At 32.3% G+C, this 23,274-nt stretch overlaps 1 protein-coding gene across 18 annotated transcripts in view; it reads right to left on the bottom strand.

Moving 5' to 3' along the window:
• Nucleotides 1-1,157: 1,157 nt before the first annotated feature.
• The window catches only part of LOC130666105 (inositol hexakisphosphate and diphosphoinositol-pentakisphosphate kinase 2), a 34,100-nt gene continuing 11,983 nt past the window's right edge, over nt 1,158-23,274 (bottom strand). For 3 of the 18 annotated variants that reach the window (XM_057466799.1, XM_057466792.1, XM_057466803.1), the window contains 19 exons: nt 22,546-22,636; nt 22,179-22,345; nt 20,357-20,649; nt 19,897-20,103; nt 17,763-18,038; nt 17,601-17,698; nt 17,352-17,489; nt 15,806-16,040; nt 14,402-14,610; nt 13,617-14,335; nt 12,608-12,861; nt 12,384-12,532; nt 9,985-10,032; nt 5,862-7,085; nt 3,948-4,185; nt 3,798-3,877; nt 3,599-3,710; nt 3,195-3,518; nt 1,158-2,094 (listed from right to left, as the gene is read on the bottom strand). In XM_057466799.1, coding sequence (XP_057322782.1) covers nt 1,596-2,094; nt 3,195-3,518; nt 3,599-3,710; nt 3,798-3,877; nt 3,948-4,185; nt 5,862-7,085; nt 9,985-10,032; nt 12,384-12,532; nt 12,608-12,861; nt 13,617-14,335; nt 14,402-14,610; nt 15,806-16,040; nt 17,352-17,489; nt 17,601-17,698; nt 17,763-18,038; nt 19,897-20,103; nt 20,357-20,649; nt 22,179-22,345; nt 22,546-22,636 — 5,361 coding nt within the window. In that variant the 3' untranslated portion in view covers nt 1,158-1,595. The remainder of the gene's footprint in view (nt 2,095-3,194; nt 3,519-3,598; nt 3,711-3,797; nt 3,878-3,947; nt 4,186-5,861; nt 7,086-9,984; nt 10,033-12,383; nt 12,533-12,607; nt 12,862-13,616; nt 14,336-14,401; nt 14,611-15,805; nt 16,041-17,351; nt 17,490-17,600; nt 17,699-17,762; nt 18,039-19,896; nt 20,104-20,356; nt 20,650-22,178; nt 22,346-22,545; nt 22,637-23,274) is intronic. The other 15 variants (XM_057466801.1, XM_057466793.1, XM_057466804.1 and 12 more) reach the window with 13 other exon arrangements.

Raw genomic sequence — 23,274 nt, forward strand, 5'->3', positions numbered from 1 at the left:
GACCCCTCAATAAAATCATCAAAATAATATAATAGGGAATACAATACTGTCACGCCTCGTTTATAATTTCTTTAATCGTTTATACTGTATCGCATTATATTGCTTACGAATTATTGAAATTGAAAAAATCGGAGGAAATTTTTTTTTTTTTTAATTTTTTATTGAACCTGAGCTCAAAAAAACGAATACATATATTTTATTATGGCTTACTTGATAAATAATATCATTATATACAAAGTCAAAGATCTTAAGTTGCAACCCTAATAATTAAAGACTATGATTAAAAAATATAAAAAATTAACGATATTCAATGCTATTAAATTCTTTTAATTAACTTAGTATAGTTTTGTTCATTATAATGTCCTCTAGCTAAAAAACCCCGAAAAGTCCCAAAAAAGATGTTTTTTTTTTTTTGGCCAGGGAGGATATCGGCTATGCTTTTTTATGACGAGTGACCCAAAACTTTTTCCTTATTGGGAATACCTCCACACTATACAAACATTTTTTGTTCCTTACGATGTCCTCTAGTCAGAGAATCCTAAAAAAGTCCCATAAAATTTTTATTTTCGACCTATGGTACCGCGACTGGTCTGGGAAGATACCGACTATGCATTCTTATGAAGAGTAGCCCAGAACTTTTCCCCTGTTGGGAATAACTCTACACAATATAAACATTTTTTGTTCCTTTCGATGTCTTCTAGTCAAAGAAACCCCAAAAAATCCCAGAAAAAAATTTATTTCTGACCCATGATACCGTGTCTGACCAAGGAAGATGTTGACGATGCATTCTTATGAAGAGTAGCTCGTAAATTTTTATCTGTTGAGAATAACTCTACACAATATAAACATTTTTTGTCCCTTTCGACGTCTTCTAGTCAAAGAAACCCCATAAAGTCCCAGAAAAAAATTTTACTTTCGACCCTCAGCGCAGTATCAGGCCAGGGAGAGTAGAGGAAAAATCAGGAAGGAAACCGTCCATGTATTTCTATAAAGACTAGCCCGTAACTTTCCATCTGTTAGGAATGATTCCCAACAATATTGAGAATAATTTTAGCAATGCAGTATCACCGCTAGTAAAAAATAATACAATCGTAATGTAAAACAATCGTTTACAAATTTAAGGAAAGTTTATAATGAAAACAATTTAAATTTTTTTATTCATTTAAGTATCTGATATTTATTAATATTGTACAGTTATTTTCTAGTAACAATCTACAATTATAATACATATTCTCCAATTTTACACAAATATTTACGTATATCCTTCATTGTTTTTTTATTTTTTTGTTTTATTTTCTTCAACAATATAATATTTCTTTATCCAGGTACCGTTACAGAGTCGTCTGTCATAAAAAGCGGGAATGTGTTTATTTAATAAATGTTTCAAAATAATTTATTAGCAAAAATATTTTGGATTAGTAAACTGTAGTAGGACTTGAAGAAAAAAAAATTATAAAAAATAAACAACAAATTTATTTAAACTTGGAAAAATTACCAGTAATTTATAATTGCAACAATAACTTGTGAAGTTAACCTATAAAGGCAAAATTTTAATTGTTAAAATCGAATCGTTGATGACGGCTTATTATATCATATTATAAAGCTTTATTCAATTCTTTATCGTTACTATCATCATCTACATCAAATCCGATTGTAAAACTTGATTTATCAAGCACTGAATTAGCAACAACGACAATTGGCTCCTCTTGCTTATCGGCAGCAACAGATGGGGCTGCAGTCACTGATGACGACAATAGGGACGAAGCCAATGGCGACGACGGCGATGGCGACAATTCAACTTGCGGCTCAGCGGGATTTTTCCAATTGTTTAAATCTTTGTCTACTGTAATTGAAAACGACCCGACTTTCATGGATGAGGTTGATGAATAATGCATCGTTTCGCGATCTATTTCCGTAATACTTCCCATAGTATTATCAGTCTGTGCATTTGAAACGCTTTGAGATCGTGACATTAATTTTCCTTTTTTTATCTTACTATTTATTTTATATTTTTTTAGATCCTCCGGTTTTCTTGATTCTATTTCTTTAATTCTTACGTCGTCATCTGATATTTCCGTACTTTCTACTCTGAATCTATAAATTTATATTTAAATAATTAGTATGCAATAAATGAATTCATCGAAGCGAGTAAGTTGATCGGGAATTGTCGGGAGTTTTCGGTTTTGTAACGTTACTGTGTAATCACGGCGTGAAATTAGACTGATTTTTTAAGAGTGGGGGTAGACACTGACGGCAACTTAGACACTAGAAAAACTTTACAATAAAATCTTCCTAAAGAGTAAATCACCGTCGGAATATTTTTGGTTTCTAATGTCAATGTTTATCAACGGCGTGAAATTAGACTGATTTTTTAAGAGTGAGGGTAAAAACTGACGGCAACTTAGACGTTGGAAAAAATTTGCAATAAAATCTTCCCAGAAAGTAAGTCATCGTCGGAAATTTTCGGTTGTTAGTGTCAATGTGTAGTAACGGCGTGAGATTAGACTCGTTTTCCAAGAGTGGGGGTAAAAACTGACGACAACTTAGTTACCGAAAAAATTTGACAATAAAATCTTCCCAGAGAGCAAGTTACCGTCGTGAGTTGACGGAAATTTTTGGTTCCTAAAGTTAATATGTAGTAACGGCGTGAAATTAGACCGATTGTTTAAGAGTGAGGGTATAAACTGACGGCAACTTAGTCACTGGAAAAACTTTGCAATAAAATCTTCCCAGAGGATAAGTCACCGTCGGAATATTTTCGGTTTTTAGTGTCAATGTGTAGTAACGGCGTGAGATTAGACTCGTTTTCCAAGAGTGGGGGTAAAAACTGACGGCAACTTAGTTACCGAAAAAACTTTACAATAAAATCTTCCCAGAGAGCAAGTTACCGTCGTGAGTTGACGGAAATTTTTGGTTCCTAAAGTTAATTTGTAGTAACAACGTGAAATTAGACTGATTTCATATGAGTGTGGGTAAATACTAACGGCAACTTACTTCCTTAGAGGACTTTAGAATTTTACTTCAGACGATTCGAAACGGAAAAAAACTTGTTTGATAAAAAAAATATTCAGATTGCTAATTAATTGTTTCAATTGTATTAAGTGTCTGAATACTCTTCATTAATTAATTGTTTGTTAAAAGTGTATTAGAAATTAACAGCCAATATTATTTAATTATAATTATTAATAACAAACCTTCCAATTTTTTTAAAACTACTCCCAGGCTTAACAAGAGATTCTTTCTGATCAAAAATAGATTTTATGTCTTGCTTCTTTTGTTCTTCATTTTGCCTGAGTGTTAACGTGTGATCTTCTTCATCATCAACCTGATCTTGCTCACCATCATCGTTATCTTTAGGCGGGGCCTTCCTAATAATACCATCTTCATTGCTATAATAATCTGTATAAGAAATACTACCACGTCCTTCACGATTATCTTGATCTATTGCCATGCAAAAATCATTGAAATCCATCTCAATGCACGGAGTTGTCGAGTAAGTAGGACCCGTAAACCCTTGACTGTTTTTAAAAGACGAAAATTATTAATCCTAATTCCCTATTGTTTGGATTCAATTATAATTCATTCTAATTATAATTACCCGTCATTACTAATTAAGCTCATGGACATGCTACTTCCGCCAGTAGAAGTCGGAGCTGGTGATGACGGTTCTGATGATAAAAATGATTGGGGGCCACTACTCCATCCTAAACCTTCAATAAAAGCTCATTAATCGTTAATCAAAAATAAAACACTAATTCATTAATTGAATCAAAATATAAATCATTAATTATTTTTACTATTTGGACTAGTTGGTGATGAAATATTGCGATGATCAGTCGCTTCACTGTCCTGCCCTTTATAACCAGGACTAATAAATCTATAAGACAAAAGTTAATCAGCCTTTGGTTAACAGATTAATCAATTAGATTAATGATTATAGAACATACCGAACCGGTTCTAAGTCCCCAGGATGGTAATCTCTATTAATAGCACCAATTGCGAGACTAGGTACCAATGAATGTGAATGAATACCTGGTGAGGAAATTTTCGGCGGCGAAGACGCGGGTGTTCGGAATAAAGAGCTAGTCATCATTTCCAAAAATGAATCAAGCTGTCGCAATGACAGTGCATTGTGTAATGTTTCTAGTGGTCGTATTGGTGGTACTCCACCAAATCCTTCGATAGCTATTCAAATAATTACCCAATATATAATTACTGATTATTGGTACGTTTTTCGTATCACCTGAATTGAAAGGTCAAGTTTCAATGCCTATTTAGCCAGTCAAAACAATCTGATTTCAGATTAACACGATTTAGTGGATTTAGAATCATTGGTTTCTTCCCTAGGATAGAAAACGTCTAATTTATGAGCAGTGTAGTATATTGTATATTTAGAAAGGAAAATAGATCATTCCGACCCGCGTGTGTAATTGTTTATTCGAGCCGAAGGCGAGTGTGGTAAACATATGGATTGGGACGGCACTCTGTGGTGTGCACATTATTTTCCATATCTGCAATGGAAGGCTCAAATTCTCGTCATTGTTCAAGAGAGAGTTGGGGCATGCGCGTATTTTTTATTTGTTTCCCTATAAAAGGTGTATCCCTATCAAAAAAACCACATGGGAATGCAGCCTAGATTTCTATGTTGGTTCTCACATGGCGTTTTCGGATGGATTCCCATATGGTTTCCTATAGGAATATTAATCAGTTCTTTTATTTATATATGCGTATCAATAGACGATAGACATAGAAATCCAGATATCACGGATTCTATAGAAATTACTTATGTAGAAACCCAGATTCCTATTTGAATTTCCTACAAAGAAATCCATGTATTTAAATTCCTATATGGGAATCCAAGTACTCACAGTTTCCTATGTGAGCTTTCTACATGGGAATCCGGTTACCTACAGTTTCCTATGTGGATTTCTAATATGGGAATCCAGATACCCATGGTTTCCTACATGGATTCTTATATAAATCTATGCCTTTCTATATTAATTCCTATGGGTTCCTACATAAATCCATACATTTCTATATGGATTCCTATGGATTCCCATGCGACCTCATACGGATTTTTGTGATTGGGAAAGCTTTTTTTTCGCTAAATAAGGCAGGAGCTAAAACTTTACGTGTAAAGTTGTGAAAAATTAGCTTTTTACTTCATTTCAGTCCTGAAATTCTTAAAACAATGACTTAAAATAGTTATTTTCGATACATATGTGCAAAGCTAGGGATTCCAACAGGAATTATACTTCCCCCCGCCAAACATCGCTCGGAAATCAGACTTCCATAGTTGGTATTACAAAAGTATCTAAACAAAAGTGTACTTTTAATATTTCCACACATGTGATGGGAGTGTTGGTTACAAATACCGATGTACAGTAGGACCTCGTTATAAGACTATTAGTTTCTCTTTCAAACCATCGCGATACCTGGTTTATAAAAAAGACATAATGATAGCCTTATAACGAGGTCCGATTGTATCAACAGTAGAATGTGTAGTTTAAAAACAGTTTGATTTTTTATCACTAGATTTTATGTCCCAATTGGTCAGTCCCGAAATCGTTTCAAAGTTTTAGTTTTGACTGGCTTCAGATTTAAAACTAAGTTGCAATGCAGGTAATTACAAGAAATATTGTGTGGCAGAATGAAACACGATTTCAGACTTGGTATCATGGCAGCCCTGGCTTCGGTTCCAGTCAACCTTCATCTGAAATCGTCTTGTTTCAACCCTCGTTACACAATATACTATTAAAAATATGTTTTTGAATACAAGGGATAAAAATAGGCCCCAATAGGTTAAAATAATGACCGCCTATTTTCCACCCTTGCCAGCAAATTTAGATATAAATAATTACCGGCCACCGCAGAAGCGTGCGCTGGTACCATGTCTTTGAGATTGGGGGCGCTAGAAGAACCACTGATAACCGCAGTACTGAACAGACTATTGGCCGATCCGGTAAGTTTTTTGCTGACATTGTATCCCAACAGCTTGAAATAACTCATCTGCCCGGAGATACTGTGACGATGGCGCCTTGCTGTGCAGGTAGGGTTAGGTTGAATGATCGTAGGTCGTGTGTCTGGGGACGATAAGGATCGTTGCGTTTGGAGTTTGGATAAGGAATTAATTATTGTTGTTTCAGTAGTACTAGTTATTGTTGATATTGTTGTAGTTATAGCAGTAGTTGGTTTATTTTTAATAACTGTATCGTGCTTGCAGTCACTAATATTTGCCATTGAAACATTCGTATCATAACATTCATAATTATCATACAGGAGTAATTTACAATTAAAATTGGTAGGATTTATTACATGCTTAGTCGACTCGGTCGTTATTATTGATACGGGTAATGAATTTTTACGATATGATTTTGATTTTTTGTTATTTTTGTTATCGACATCTTCGGAAGTACTATCGATGGTTATTTTTTTATCATCATTAATATTATTATTATTACAACAATTATTTATATTAATGTTGTTTAATTGATAACATGAACAATTGGTAAATTTCCGTGATAATGAACGATTAAAATAGGTGTGTAAATTAATACGCTCTGAGGGACTTAAATCTTGATGAATTAATTCAGACACATTGCAATTGTAACAGTTACATTGTAGTTGACACGGTGATAGTGAACGCGAACGTTTTTTTTTTTTAACAACACTTGGGACTTGATGTAGGTCCTGGTGATGATCATGATGATGAGGTTTTATCAACAACTCACCAGGTGGTACATCCAGACGTGGAAGTACTAACGTAGATTGTGATCTAGCAGTACGTTTTTGCTGATGAATTATCGGTTGTTCGAAAAATTTAGCTGTTGGTGAACCAGAGGTCGGCGAACCAAGGGACGTATTGTGGAGAGTAATCAGCGGTCCTGAATGACAATCCAATGAGGCTTTCAATGGCGCTGGTAAATCTGGCGAGCTTAGAGTGTGAGGTAATATCACGGGGATTCCCAGTAATTTTCGCGACTGCTTTGTTTCGGGTGTTTGGTTTTTATGGTAAGAAGCTGATGGTGTTGCAGAAGAATGTGATTTTATCGACCGAGTTGACCAATCTGTCCGGGAATTCCCGTCTAGGTTGAGGAATATAAAAAAAAAAAATAAAAGAAAAAAAAAGAAGAAAAGAAAGAAAAGAAATAGAATTTATTTTAACCATAACCAAAAAAAGTTTCTTTTTAAAGGTATGATTCAAGAAACCGAAATTTTGAATAATTGATTGGAATTCGATAGATCGATTACATTAGATATTTTCAATTCAAATTTACAAATCGATTTGTAATTTTAAGTATCGATTTAGTGTTCAATTTTTTATGTATTACCAGTAACTTTTGTGTGAAATTTTTGTTAGATGTTTCAAGGTTCAAAAATTTTTTAATTTTCAATTTGAAAATATTTTCAATTCCGATGTAAAAAAAAAATATTTAAAAAAGTTTTTATATATTTTTCTATTATAAAATTTAATTTCTTATGAAACTTGAAGTCTTTCAAATTAAAAGAAAATCTACGCAATTCTAAACTTCGAAATTTGTTCAGATATCAATCAATGGAAAAATAAAATACGACTTAAAATTTTATAATGAATAACAAAATTTCGTGAAATTTATACAAATAAATCGATGGATTCTAATTTTGATAAAAAGTTGATTTGTTAATTGCAATGAAAAAAAATATATAGATATCTTTAATATTTTTTTTTCCAAAATTACATTTAGAGATAAAAAACAATTATTATTATTTGTTATTGAAGTATTGTTATTGTAGAGGGGTAAGATGTTCGACGGTCTGACAGGCTTGCTGCTAAAAGACACACATCTTTCAAAATACCAAATTTTTCTACATCCTACTTCGAGTAATCCTACATCGTAACAGTGATCAAGCTTTGGGAAGAAATACCGAGTAATATTGTGAATTCTAGTAGTTTAGAAGTCTTTAAAAGCAAAGTGTTTGATTATTTCTCAAATCTAGATAATTAGTCTAGATTTCATTCTGTTCAAGGTTGAGCCTCTTTATTACTGTCTTAAAATTATTAGTAGAATCAAAACGAATCTAATCAAATCGAATCAAGTGAGCTCTGTCACACTGTATTCCTTTGTTAATATTTCAGTTTTTTACGTTATCTTATATTACTTTATTGCATCTTAAATATTTACCGTACCATTGAAAGCAATAAGCTACTTCTATGACCATAATATGTACTCAGGTTTATAACCTTATATATTTATTCGTATGTAATCAATCTGTAATTGAAATTGCCATTTGGCCTGTGCCTTAGCATAAAATAAACAAAATCTAAATCTTAATCTATTAAATTCGAAAATTTGTTGACTTTTGAAGAAGACGATTTTTAACTTGCAAAGATTTTCAAATATTGAGCTGTAATTGAAAACAAAAGTTACTGTCAACATTTACTAAAACATATCGCGAAGTAATTTACAGAAAACGTTCGGTATCAGGATTTTGTTAAATTAATATAAAATACACGCGAAAATTCAAAATTTCGGTTCTGATAAATCGACGGCGGCATCACTGTTTCGAAAAAGTATCTTATATATCATGTGACATCGGTATTATACTCGAGTGTGGGTTTGGCGGCACGAGTCTTGCCAACTCACGAGAGTATAATACTCGATGTCACTAGATGTATACAATAGTTTATGTAATGAATGCACGAAGAAAAACGCCATTAACTGTCTAAAGTCAGCGTCACGCAGTCAGAGTTAAGATAATAATTAACTTTATTATTATTAAAAAATATTTATACTTCCGGAAATTGAATACTTTGTTAGGTACAATTCACTTAAAAAAACTTAACTCAATAAAAAGACTCTATCAATTAATAGAGATAAGTAAGGTTATAAAAATCAGCTGACGTTGCCTTGATCTGCACATGCGTGAGCTGATTAACCAAATGCGCATGTGCAGTAGAGATTTTGGTCATGTTAATAAGCCAGCTAAATTCAAAGTGACGTCATAAGAGAGAAAAGTGATAGATGTTATTGGCTTGAATTATTGAGTAGGGATATACTCCGCGCATTTCACTCAAATTCAGTGCTTTAATATAAAAATGAGTGTTTTAATATATATTAAATCACTCTTTTGACCAATCAGGGTTATATTTGAATGTAAAATTTTATGAGGCTGACTTTAGCCAGTTAGCGGCGTATTCTTCGGCATGAGTTACATAAAATAAATTTAATGAAAATAAAAAAGTAAATAAATAAAAAGTAAAATGAATTCGGATTATTTTTATTGAAGAAGGTTAGTTTTAATGCACACGCACACTCACACACAATATTCATAAATTTATCGTGCATAAGCCAAGCAAGCATCGAATTTAAAAATTAATTTTACTGTGAGATATAAAAATTAATTTGAATATTGTATTCAATTACTATTGCAGTGTTTTAATAATTATAATTATTATTAATTTTAAAAATTAAGAAATTAAAGAAGTTAATTAATTTTTTTTTTACAAGAGCGTTAATAAATTAGTTAATTTATTATACAAAATATTAATATTTTTAAACCTTAGGATTGAGGATTTAATTTTTTCCAAGGCGGGATTTATTTTTTATTTTGAATATCTATTGGATGAATCACAAATAAAATTTTAAGCAATTGCAATAATTGATTAAAATAATTTATATTTTGTGGTCCAAACGATTGATATTATTTATAAACAATAAATTGTTTTATTAAGGGGCCGCCACACGCACAATAATCGCAGAGCCACTGAGTTATTTCAAATAAAAATTGATAAATCAAACAAAATTAATAATATGAAAAAAAATTAAACGCTTCGTCTTCATTATTTTTTTATTGAGAAAAGTATCTAATCAAAATAAAACAAAACATAAATTATAAAAACAATAGTATCACAAATATAATAAATTATTATCTTTTGTGCAGATAAAAGCAATAGAATAACGAAAAATTATAATTTAAAACAAATAAAAAAAAAAAAAAACATACCTTCTCGATTTACTGCATCCAGACTTTGATACTGCAGCTTTTCTGCAGCTACAATAATAAAAATACAAACACGGAAACGCAAAATAGATTGAAATAATTTTAAGATAGAAGGAAAATTAAGTCGCTTGTTATGGGAGAGTTGCCGCACTTTTTTAAAACTAAGATTTTAAATGAACATTAAAAGAATACGTTTACTTCCTATAGGAAAAATTAATAGATAATACTCTGGATTCTGGGAGGAAAATTACTTTTTTTCTGTGTAAGTGAACTAAAGAGCGAATAATTTGACAATCATGTTGTCGCAACATGAGCGTAAGGCTTATGATGTATTGACATGAGGACGAGTGTAATGGTCGCTACGAGCCGTAGGCTAGAAAGCGACAACTACACGAGTCCTCACATGTAAATGCATGATAACCTTAAATGGAATAGCGCGATCAGGATTGTCATGTTCGCTTCTTAGTCCACCTGTAGGATACATTATTTTTGCAAGCTCTGCTATGAAAGTTCAATTTTCGAGAAGTCAAAAAGTGGAGGTGATTTAAGTTAACGACAACCCTGCTTTGACATTTGACGACAGTAGAGCACTACCTCTCCGCTTCGCGCTCGAAGTGTGCAATTATAATTTTATTTTAAATCAAATTTTTCAAGGATATTAAGTTGTCGATCGTATTCGATACATATCACATGAGCGACAAAAAGTAATGCGTTGTCGCAATGTATGGTGGCGTTTCAATCGCTTCAAGTACAATCACGTCATTAGTTATAGAGAGAAAAATTAAATAGTCACTGGTCGTGACATTTTATTACTACGTTAGTATAGTTAAGTTAAAACTGTAAAGTTAGCTATTGAACGCACAAGTGCAGTTGAATAAAATGTATTGGCAGGGTGTGGAGTATAGGGTGGGGACAATCGAATCGATTGTAGCGCCTGCAGTGGACGAAATACGCGTTAAATCGCACTTGTCTTGTGAATAGTTAAATGAAAGCAATGTTAAAAAATAAGAACAAATAGTTGTTGTGTTGTTAATTGCAAAAATACTGACAGAAATAGTAATTGCAAGTTTTATATATTTCCATCCATGATATTCATCTTTGGCTAAAACTTATTACGGGGAATTTTTTAAATTACAAATTTTTAACCCAAAGAATTTTTAATTGTTGAGTTTTTAAATTTAAAATTACGAATAATTTAAATCACTTAAATTTCTTTACTTAATGCAAATTAATAATTTTAACTTTGAAAAAATTATAATTATAATTATTTTAACTCATTTGTTATTATGACTATTATTGTTGTTATTATTATTATTATTACAAGCTAACCTTATGTCGTTCAAAATAATATTTATTTTGTATTTATTAAAATTTTTTATACTTATTTTTTTCAGTACAATCTACTCTATATTTTTCCACCTTACAAATGTGGTATCACACATATATTTCGCAATCTTTAAAAATTTTTATTATTTGTTTATAAAAACTTTCCGTATTCTCTCTGTGCTTTTTGAGGATGATTTAATGCGGTCGACAGATGTCGTTTTCGTCGCGCACCTTGCCAATAGGCAACGCTGAATATATTTGGCGCTTCTGACACGACTTACAGCGTTCGGAAATTTAACTTTCAAAGCAGGTGTTACAAAATAGTGTATTACACACCTAGGGCAGTAAAGTAAAAAATGTCTCAGATCACATGTGATCTGAGGTTTTCTTATTTACTTCCCGAGGAGTGTATACTATTTTTCTCCTCGACGGAGGCGGAAAGCGGCAACTTCGTTTTGCACAGCGGGACGAAAGTTGGCGCTTCCCGCCCGGAGGGGAGAAAAAAATTAATAGAATAGTGGGAGAAAATTCATTTTTTCTTGGGGTCAGCCATAAAACTGAACCTATATCGTAACCTAACATTACTAAATCTTCACTAAAATCTCGTGTATGCCTCTGTTAATTTATAAGAATAAATTTTTTTTTTTACAGCAAAAATATTTATCCTCACTATTGTTTTTTAAAATGAACTACAAAAATTTTTTTTAAATTAATTTTTTGAATACTAGTGCGGCATCTCTCCGTCACGTAATTTTTTCCCTGCTGTAATATATTTCGTCGAATGAATATGAATTTATTAATTTTCTTCACTTAACCGAGCTCGCATTCCCGTATAATTATCAGAATCCATTTTTTCACCAAAAAATAAAGAGTTTAAGAGTTTAGGAGATGATAAATCATGCAACATTCATCGTGCGTAAATGTTATTAGTTTTATAGCTTAATTTTAATAGAGACCATAATAAAAGATGTGTATTAATATATAAAAAAATATATATATTATCAATATATTGATGATAGATTTAAAGATTTACAAATATAAAGATATAATTAATGTTAAAACACAGACAGACTTACTTTTCTCAGGTTTATCTTGTCGTTGATGATCGTAACTTCGTGCACGGGGTTCGCAAATATTAGCGGCTTCGCGTTCGCGTCTTTGACGCTGGCTTGCTGCCAATTGACTGCCCAATCTTGCGGCTTCATGACCCGCGACCGTTCTCGCACTAATTAAAATTCAAATGATTGCATTCAATATTTAGTTACTCAATTAAAGTAAATAAACAAAATGAATAAATAACCTGATGGGAATAGGCGCAGAACTTTGAAGAAATCCACTATCGTAAGGTTCATCCATCATATTAGGATCTAAATCCATCATATCAATAGCACGACTAGTAGTTGGACTTCCAAGAGTCGAATCTGGTTGGTCAGTTTCGATTAATGGAGGGGATGGATCGGAAGTCGGTGGAGGACTTATTAGATCATCATCTAGAGGGCCTAGTTCATCATCTTCTTCATCAATTCTTGGATTACATTGGGACGATGTTTCTTGCTACGAGATTGCGATAATTATTATTAACCCTTTCCCAGTCGACCTTGAATCCCTACTCTTAGTTTGAATCGTACGTCTTATTCTTAACCCGTCAGCACTCACGTGCACTTTCCGGTAATCTTTACTCTCGTGATGAAAGATTTGCTCACGCTCTATGCGCATGCGTCTAACATCTCGCGCGCTTTGATGCACTTGTAACGGAGGATAAGTTTAAAAGTGACGAAGTATATCGAGTGCGACCGAACAGCTATTCACTTACGAAAGCACACGAACTGGCCCGAACGTTACCGAAAGTAAATTTTTTTTTGTTACACCTATAGTCCCGTGATGAGAAGAATGCTCACAATTTCCGACGCGCATGAGAAAAATATTTTTTTATAAATTATATATAATATTACGGCATTTCAAAAGTTCATAATTTGAAAATAGATAAAATTACTCGAAGGTAGAAAAAGTTTCATCTATCCTTTCCGTTTGAAAAAACAAAGTTATCATTATTTTAAATCGAGCGTGAGCAAAATGCTCATAACGTGAGTGCTGACGGGTTAAAATGAGAGAGCTATAGTCTGTTTTCTAGAGAGGGGACCGGAAAAATGTTAGAAGAGGGCGCTTGTCTACACTACCACAACTAAATTTTCACTCATACAGCCTTACAACGAACTTTAATTGGCTCTATCCCCACATGACTCACTGATACTCCGAGTCGGGAAAGGGTTCATTATAAAACTAATTAATTATACAATATGAATACTTACTAAATTATGACTACTTTCATTGCGTGAATGTGGTCTGAACCCTGGTCCAGGAGGTAAATTTTTTTGCACACAACAATTAACACCAGGACTAAAATGTAATTCAACATGAAACCTTTCCTCGCTGCTTGGATCTTTTGTCGGATCTTCGTACAACATTACAACTATTTGTGACATATAGTTAAGCTCCGACACCATACTGACGTATTCCATCGCACGGCGCCACTGTTCGTCTTTGACCATGTCCAATAGACCGCCGTATCTCAACACAGTTAACAAAGAATGAACATGACTCTCGCTCGTAAAGTACAACCGTGTTCGCACATGTCTACCAGGACTCGAAACTCCGTGGGAATAACGCGGGTTCAAACGATTAACGGTTTCGTCACCGGACTCTTCGATGTTGCGCTGCAAATCCGCGCGAATTTTTCGTAACAACGGAGTGCATATGCCTTGGCCAATTGTCAGTTTTTCTTGAACTGTCAAACCGTATTCCTGGGGTATCACAATGTCTGCTAAGTACTTTGCATAAATATACAACTCTTCTGCATGATCGAATTGCAGGGTATGATTGTTGTGTTGCAAATCATATTTAATGCAATCGTATATATCGGGAATCTTTGAAATATCAAACCGTTTGTTTTTTGTACAAAAATCTTTCTCTATTTTACCCCATCGGCGACCCATCAGTTCCCATGTTTCTCCGTGATATAAAATGGCATCTAAATATCAGTAAATTTATAGTCAAAATGTTGCAGTAATTAAATTAATTTCAATATTAATTTTACCTTTTGTTTTAGGATCGTCCTTTTTAATTCTTACAATATCCATTAATTTGTGTATCAACATTTGCACATGCTGACAACATTTGACTGGATTTTTGACAAAATCTAATGCATCGTTTATACTTATGGCATTACCGGGATTTATTTGTTCTCTATCTTCTTTTGTAAATTCTTTGTCTTGTTGCAATAATTCATGTAATTTTGTTTTAACCCTAAAATTATTTCAATTGTTGAAATTTTATTTGTTCGGTTAGAAAATTGTATTAATCAAGAATTATTTGAAGCGATTTAATTCATAACCGAACAGGGAGGGGGAGGGGGCTGATTAACCAATCACAGCTAGAAGTGTAAAACTATAAATTATTAATACGATTTCCATTCATGCGTTTAATATTTAGAATGTAGGGGGGGGGGTATTAAAATTTATGAATCTCATCCTAGAATATAATAATCAACTATTTTTAGAGAGAGGTTAGAATTATTTTTCCTTGTAACAATCTTATTAAAATCTTGTGCAAACCTGGTCACCAGTGTCCTAGTTGTCTACGTCTTTATATGACTGAATCTTGTTGCAGACACTAGTAAAATATTTTAAATTGCAAGTCTTGCGCAGGACTTACAAAAAAACTGTGTTATATATCTAAAGAATTATGCAAGCTAACACGTGGCTTGTTGATAAAATTACTTACGCATTTCTTGAGCAAAACTTGCGCCAGAAGTTTCTTAAAGATACTCACGCATGGCTTGCGCCAGATTTTCTCAAGAAGCGCTAAATATATATCGCAGGCCAAAGGAAGGGGTAAAGTGACAGAGATAGTTATGTAGCGTTTCTTGAGCAAATCTGGCGCAAGTCATGCGTGAGTTTATCTTTAAGAAATTTCTGGCGCAAGTTTTGCTCAAGAAATGCGTAAGTGATTTTACCAACGAGCCATGTGTAAGATATCTGCAATATTCTTTCGTACGATATCATGTGCAAGTCATACTAAAATCTTTACTTTAAATCTTGCATTAATATCTTGTGACAGATCTATAGGTATATAAAGACGTAGACACGCAGAAATTTCCGCAAGACACTTTCACAAAATTAACGCAAGACTGCTACAAGATCGTCTTTCATGTCGTCTTGTGCAAATCCATATATTAGTATCTATCAAAAGATTTTTGTGATCAGTCTTGACCAGTAACTTGTGATGGAAATTATTACATGGGACTCAAACTAACAAATTATAAAAATATCTACTGCTTTATTTTCCATAAAATATTTGAGTACCTATTAATAAACTAACCAACCAGTGAATCAAAAATATTCTATCATTTTAATTTCAGAGTCTTTTTGTTTAAAAAATAAAAACTTTAATTTATAATTCCCAATTAATATTAAACTAAAACATAACCATTAAAACTTACATATTTTGATACTTGCTACTATCACAATCATTATCCAGTAACCCATTAGTGTTAGCACTTTTAACCATTTGTACTAAAATCGGTGTAAGTTCACCCTCAAGTGCCAGTAACCCTTTGGCGAATGCCGCAGCGGTCATTTGAACTCTCCCTTCATCGCTCGCGTATATTTTCAAATCATGTCGGAATGTCGAATGTAACCTCAATAATCCAAGACCTTGGGCGCCAGCATATTCACCTTTACCCCATAATAGTTATAATTATAAAACATCGCCATTCATTAAATTAAAATAAATTATTTTATTATTTAAATATCAAAAAAACTAGTGTAATCGGCTAAAAATAAACAAATTACATTCAATGATAATGATCGATAATACACGTATAAAAAAGTGTAGAATTTACCACACACAGGATACATATACTACACTGAGTAGTAATATTTAGAATCACTGCACATTTGGTAATGACTACTAGCCTATTGTGGTACACAAACTGTAGTAACATCTACTACTGTCGTTAGTTAAAACAACTCCTTGGTAAATTACACCTGCGGTTCTTACTACTCCTCATCATAGTTTAAAATTTTTATCCTTAATTTATTTATTAAATATATATTAATTGATATGTGTTATTTTTCATGGTATTTAAAAAGTTTTAAAAATTTTTAAATTTATATCATATTGTTCGCACAAAGAGTTTTTAAATATATTAAAATGGATTTGTAAATAATTAATTCGAAATGTCACACGCTCTAAATTTTTAAAGTAGATTTCTTTTTTCTATACGTCATGATATTTATTTTTCATTTGGAATTATCTTTATGACAAAGTAATTCTTGTATTACTAACATAGTTTCATTGAATATTTAATTTTTGTTGATATAAAATACAAGCACCTAACTTTGAAAGTCATAATTCACACATTTAAAGATGTAGTAATTATAACTACAATTGTGGAGCTAGTACACCACACAGTGGGGTAAAAAAGTTGAAGGTGGCGCTGTTGTTTTCGTTTGTCAGTCATTTTACTCCACATTGGAGTAGATTGTACAAATAATGTGATATTGCGTACTCCAAAAATAGTAATACCAACTAATTCTTATAAAATTGTGTGGTTAAAGAAACCACAGGATGAGTTTTCCATACTACATTGAGTATTTACTGAGCTTACAAATTTTTACCCGGTCGAATAGTAAATAGAACTACTACAGTAGAGGTTAATCTTATACAGTGTCATTTATGCTACTCCATTTGTCGATATGATGACCATGAAGTGTAGTTCAATTATTACTAGTTTAGTGAGGTTAATTTAACTCCAGCATTTTTTTACATGTAACAATCAAAAATACTTCGTCTTTAGCTCTAATTGCAAGATGGCGGCGATGCATAAGACGCCATTTTCTTATACTTCAATTATTACTAGTTTAGTGTGGTAAATTTAACTCCAGTATTTTTTACGTGTATATTGATTACAAATAGTTGATTTAATAATAATGATAAAATAAAAAATGATTCATAAAAAGCATAAATTAGCGCATGATACGAACCACTAAGGTGTCTACCTTGACCACCTGGATACATGCAACGAAAAATTCGGCCCAATTCTTCAGCTTGAATCCTTCCGGCCGGCGTTAACTCACCGCCCCACTTTAATATCAATACGAGCGACGGTTCGCCTAGACGATCTATTTTTTAAAAATTCAATTAACTCAATTATTATTACTTTTCTTTCACTAATTAATTAGTGATCGTGATGACTTATTGACTATATAATGAATTGAAAATGATGATCATACTGTAATTGTTACCGTCATCGGAAGAACTTCCTCGTGGTCTACCACGTGGCTGATATTTCATTTGTACTTTACGATTTATCCCTGAAAAATGCCCGTACCTAAAAAAATAATTTGCAATTTAATCTGCTCTAAAAAAAATGAAAAGGGTGAGCAATTACTAACATTTCTAAGACACTTTTTAACTGTTCTAACTTTCCCTGCTTTTCTTCTAACTCAGGGCCAGCGGCACGATGTTGAATTTCGGCCAACAAACTCCTCGCAGTGTCTAAAATTTCTTGCAGTTGTTTAGGCCGTTTTAATTTTACGTGTCCGTGTTTATAACCATCATATTTTTTGAATATTTCAAAAAATTTTGGGTGCCGCACTTCGACTTTCATTTTTTGTTTCGGTGTGCGGTCGCCGTGCCTTATTACTGCTACTACACAACGCAATTCCATCCTTGAAGGTATGGGAAATAATTATTTTTTATTTTACCAATTATCGTGAAGGAATATTAATTAACCCTTGACGGTCACATGTTCCTAATATGGACCAATTGTGATCGTTATTCATGTCGGAAGTGTGACCGACGAGGATTAACTATAAGATTTTACCCTGATAGCCACCCTAACCGTAAGTTAACTACAAGCTACTACCGTATTCTAAAGGTAACTTAAAGGAAAAAGTGTTGGAGAACAAGCAGTTACCATTAAGTTGACAGTTAATTGTCTGTAACTTTTTATACAATTTGACTACAAGTATTACTGTCAGACAATGACGTTAAGTTGATTGAAAGTTTCACTTCAAATTGACGGCAAGTTTTTCTGTTAAGTTAGATTCAAGCTACTGCCGTATTCTGAAGCCAACTTAAAGGAAAGTATTATCCAGCCAAGCTTGCCGAAAACTTTCTTGTTAAGTTAGCCGGAAACGTTTCACTGCAGACCTTAGTGAGTAAGTTTTGGCTATCAGGGTATGTAACTCATTCCGAAGAATACGCCGCTAACTGGCTGAAGTCAGTTTCATAAAATTTTATATTAAGCTATAACCTTTTCTGATTGGTCAAAAGAGTGGTTTAATATATATTGAAACACTCATTTTTATATTAAACCACTGAATTTGAGTGAAATGGGCGGAGTATATCCCTACTTAATAATTCAAGTCAATGACATCTATCACTTTTCTCTCTTCTGACGTTACTTTGAATTTAGCTGCCTTATTAACATGAGAGTGGATGTTTATTACAGAGATCCCGATGAAGCAGATGTATTGAGGATCTGAATTGACGATGATACAGATTGACTTTCTTAATTATGAATCATTCAATATAAACTCTACAAAAAGTCCATAGAAAATCGGGACTTGTCACCGTCTAAGAAAATCCATAGAAATTTTATAGAAAATTTAGACTTGTCACGGTCTAAAAAGAATCCATAGAAATTCCATAGGGATTTCATCGAAAATCTGTAGACATTCCGTAGAAATTCCATAGACATTCCGTAGAAAATCCATAGAAATTCCATCGAAAATTCATAGAAATTTAATAGAAAATTCGGACTTGTCACCGCCTCAGATAATTCATAGAAAAACTATAGAAAACAAGAACGTGTCATTGTCTTAGAAAATCCGTAGAAAATTAATAATTCAACATTTTCTTTTTGATTTAAGATCTACCAGAAATCTGGAAATCCGGAATCTAAATCATCGGGATCTGTGTAATAGACATCTGCCTTACCATGACCCAAATCTCTAGACTGCACATGCGCATTTGATTAATCAGCTTATGCATGTGTAGATCAAGCCAACGTCAGCTGACTTTTATAACCTTACATATTTCTATTAATTGATACGACATAACACCAAAGATGACTTTTTTTATTGAGTTAAGTTTTTTTAAGTGAATTGCACTAAACAAAGTATTCAATTTCCGGCAGTATACATATTTTTTAATAATAATAAAGTTAATTAATTTCTTAACTCTGACCGCATGGCGCTGACTTTAGACAGTTAATGGCGTTTTTCTTCGTGCATTAATTACATAAACTATTGTATAGCTAAGTCTGCAAAAGAATGGGCTTTTCTCCCGCCATTTTTTTACAATTAAGTAATTACTGCGCATGTGCGTTAGTGCAAAGTCATGTACTTTTTCATAGCCAAGTAGTTGGAGAAAAGTTCATTCTTTTGCAGAATTAACTAGATACATCTAGTGACATCGAGTATTATACTCTTGTGTGTTGGCAACACTCGTGCTGCTTAACCCACACTCGAACATAATACCGATTTCACATGATATATAAGATACTATTATTTGATAATTTACATTTTTCCAAATGTTGTAGGTACAATCGGTGGATCGTCTAATTGAAAGGGTACACTCCAGGGTATATGTAATGTTGGCGCCAATTCACGAAGTATCATATTCCCTAATATTTTAGCACAGTCATCGTAATATTTATTTGAATTTTTGACAAAACTAAACCCATTAACATCACATACAAATGACTTCCCATTAGCTCTACAATAAAAACTTTTAATCAAAAATTCTGTTAACTCACAGAATTTAAATTTCGTCACAAAACCTTAATTAATTGGCGGTAATTAAAAAAATATGTCTTTATAAAATGAAAATTTTTTATCTCAGTGGGATTTATTTCTTTCACTGAATTAAAAAACTTTTAGTAAAAAAAATGAAAAAATTATTAGGAGACTAAAAATAAAAAAATTATATTATTATATAAATTTATTTTTGAATAATTTTGAATAAAAATATTATTAAATACCTTAGAAGATCAAATCCACAAACGGTTTGTTTAAAAGCGAGACAAACTTTACGACTGATTAGCTTCTCAACATTACTAAGTATAACCGGATAACGTATTTCTTTTCCCTCGGAATCTCTTTCAACTTTTCCATCCAACGCGGGGCTTTTTCGTGCCTCTGCGTGAGCATAATCAGGCCCTACTGTGTAAACTTTAACATCTGTACCATCAGTTGGCATAAAGTCTTCATAAATATATGACCCAGTTTTACGGACCCGTGATTCTGGAGAGTAAACACTACTCCGACTTCCGATCTATTGATTTTAAAATCAATATTTAGATTTATTTTGACATTTCCTTAGTGTTTAAGATCCAGATATTGAAGTAATACATGATAAATTTGAGGACATAAGGATCGTTAAATGAAAATGCTAATCAGCGAACTTCAATTGCGAAATTTCGCTGTATTTTCCAGCTCCATTAGGCTCTCGAATCGCAGATTAGCATTCGTTATTAAGAGACACGGTAGTGTCTCGCGCCAAATACACGTTCAAACACATGTATATGTGTGAAGTGTCATGGCGCGAGCCTACCGTGTATCTCTATACCGTAGACATAGTAGTTAATAGTAAGCCTCGCATACAAAACCTATATATATATATTGACTGATTCAAAAAAATCGACTATTTTCTTTTCTTGAAACCCCGTATTAAGTAGTTGTAGGGGGTGAAATATGATGTCTGTTAAAAAATGATCTCTTAATGTTAATAATTAGAGGTCGCTCATCGCAATTTTCTATTTCCCATTTAAATAATACGGTAAAACAATTTTTTAAGTTTGGAATTTTATACCTCGGCAATGGCTCATTGTGCAGATAAGCGCAGGATAGAATTCCGTAGGGAATTAAACGCTCTACAAAAAAGTATCTTCTCACTTTTTGATAAATTCATATGTTCAAAAGTTATTTAAGCTTGAAGTCAAATTTATAGTAAATTTCGAGATCTTTTCTCTTTTCCGGCGAAACTATCAGACTTATCACAAAATGTCATGGGATCTTTTTTGTAGACAATTTTATTCCTTGCAAATTATCTCTGATAAAGTTTCTTAAAATTCCGCATTGTTTTCTTGTTATTTTAATTTTCATGTCCTCGTGAAATCGATCAGAACACTACTTTTTTAAGAGCTTGACATTAAAATGGAAATAACTAGAAAGTTATGCGGAATTTGAAAAAAATGTATCAAACATAATTTGTAGGCAATAAAATTGTCTAGAAAAATGATTCTATGACATTTTGTAATAAGTCTGATAGTTTCGCCGGAAAAGTGAAAAGATCTCAAAAATTACTATAAGTTTGATTTCAAGCTCCAATAACTTTTGAACAGATGAATTTATCAGAAAATGATATGAGACTTTTTTGTAGGGTTTAATTTCCTACAAAATATCATGAGCTTATCTTTACAATAAGCCATTGCTGAGGTATAAAATTTCAAACTTAAAACTTTTTTTTTCCATGTTATTTAAATAAGAAATAAAAAATCGCGATGAGCGGCCTCTAAATATTAATAGTAAGAGCTCATATTTTAACAGGTATATTATTTCACCTCCCTGCAACTATTTAATAGGGGCTTTAAAATAATCTAAACTCATATATGAAAGTATTTGTCCCAATAATCATGAATAATTAAAAAAAAATATCTCAGAGCAAATGATTCGATAAATAATAAAGTTTAAAAAACGCTACAGTGATAATCGGACAGTGACGTAGAGACTGCAAACTGGTTATCAATAAATATTGTACTAGACACAATGTAACATAAATGATAAAAATAAATAAATATTTACTTTACGGAATAATCTCTGACTACCACCGCCAGCAGAAGTCGGATAATAAATATAAATATTATGATCTTCAGCAGACACTGGTTTTTCTACAAATGGTTTATTAAATGTAACACCATTAACTTCAACATGATCCTCAGACTCAACTAGCTCATGATCTGAAAAAAAATCTTAGTTCTTTGCATGTCAAATTATTGAACGTCTAACACAAAAAATCAGTAAACAAAAATGATTATTAATAAATTAATCGAAAATTAAAACACATCACAGTTTACATAAAATAAAACGAGGAAAGAAAATAATAGTCAATGTGTTTTTGTAATGAATTAGTAAGAAATACAATAAATAAATTATGAATAAGTTTACTTACGTTTCGGATCGGCTGAATCGCGATCTAATACAGCGTAACGAGGTATTTCAATTCCTTCACTTTCTAAAATAGCGTAAACTCTTCTTCTATCCTGTGATTAAATTTAATTGATTAATTAATTAAATGGTATATTGTGTGACGAGAGATGAAACAAAACGATTTCAGACTAGAGTGAAGTTGGCTGACATCACCCGCAGTCTGAAATTGTCTGTCATCCTGAGTTACACACTAGATTTTTTATGATAACCTGTATTGGAACTTGAAGTTTCAGTATCAGCAGCCAGTCAGAAACAAGTTAATTTAAGACCGATGATGTGATCAACTATTAGCATAAGCGTAAATTGTCATTTGCAATTTATAATTACACGGAGAGAAATGAAGCTCAATATAAACGAAAAAATACTGTCTGATTTTCGATTTCTACTAGATCTGTTTAGAAAATCATAAATTATGATAATTTTTATGAAAAATTAGTAGAAAGTAATAGGTACGCAAAAAAAATTATAGAGTAGCATAATGATTTTTGAAGTCTTTGATTTTTAATAACCAACAAATATAAAATATGGTATGCTATGAAAGTAATATCAAAATAAATCTTGAAATTTTATAAATTGAGAGTAAAGTTTTGATAAACGTATGCTATTAATTAAAATGTAAATAAAAATTATTATGTGTTGTAAATTATAGTTTTTAAATTATGGATTTGTAAATTTTTTATAATTTTGTATC

This window comes from Microplitis mediator, chromosome 3 (assembly GCF_029852145.1).
Source record: "Microplitis mediator isolate UGA2020A chromosome 3, iyMicMedi2.1, whole genome shotgun sequence".
Classification (NCBI taxonomy): domain Eukaryota; kingdom Metazoa; phylum Arthropoda; class Insecta; order Hymenoptera; family Braconidae; genus Microplitis; species Microplitis mediator.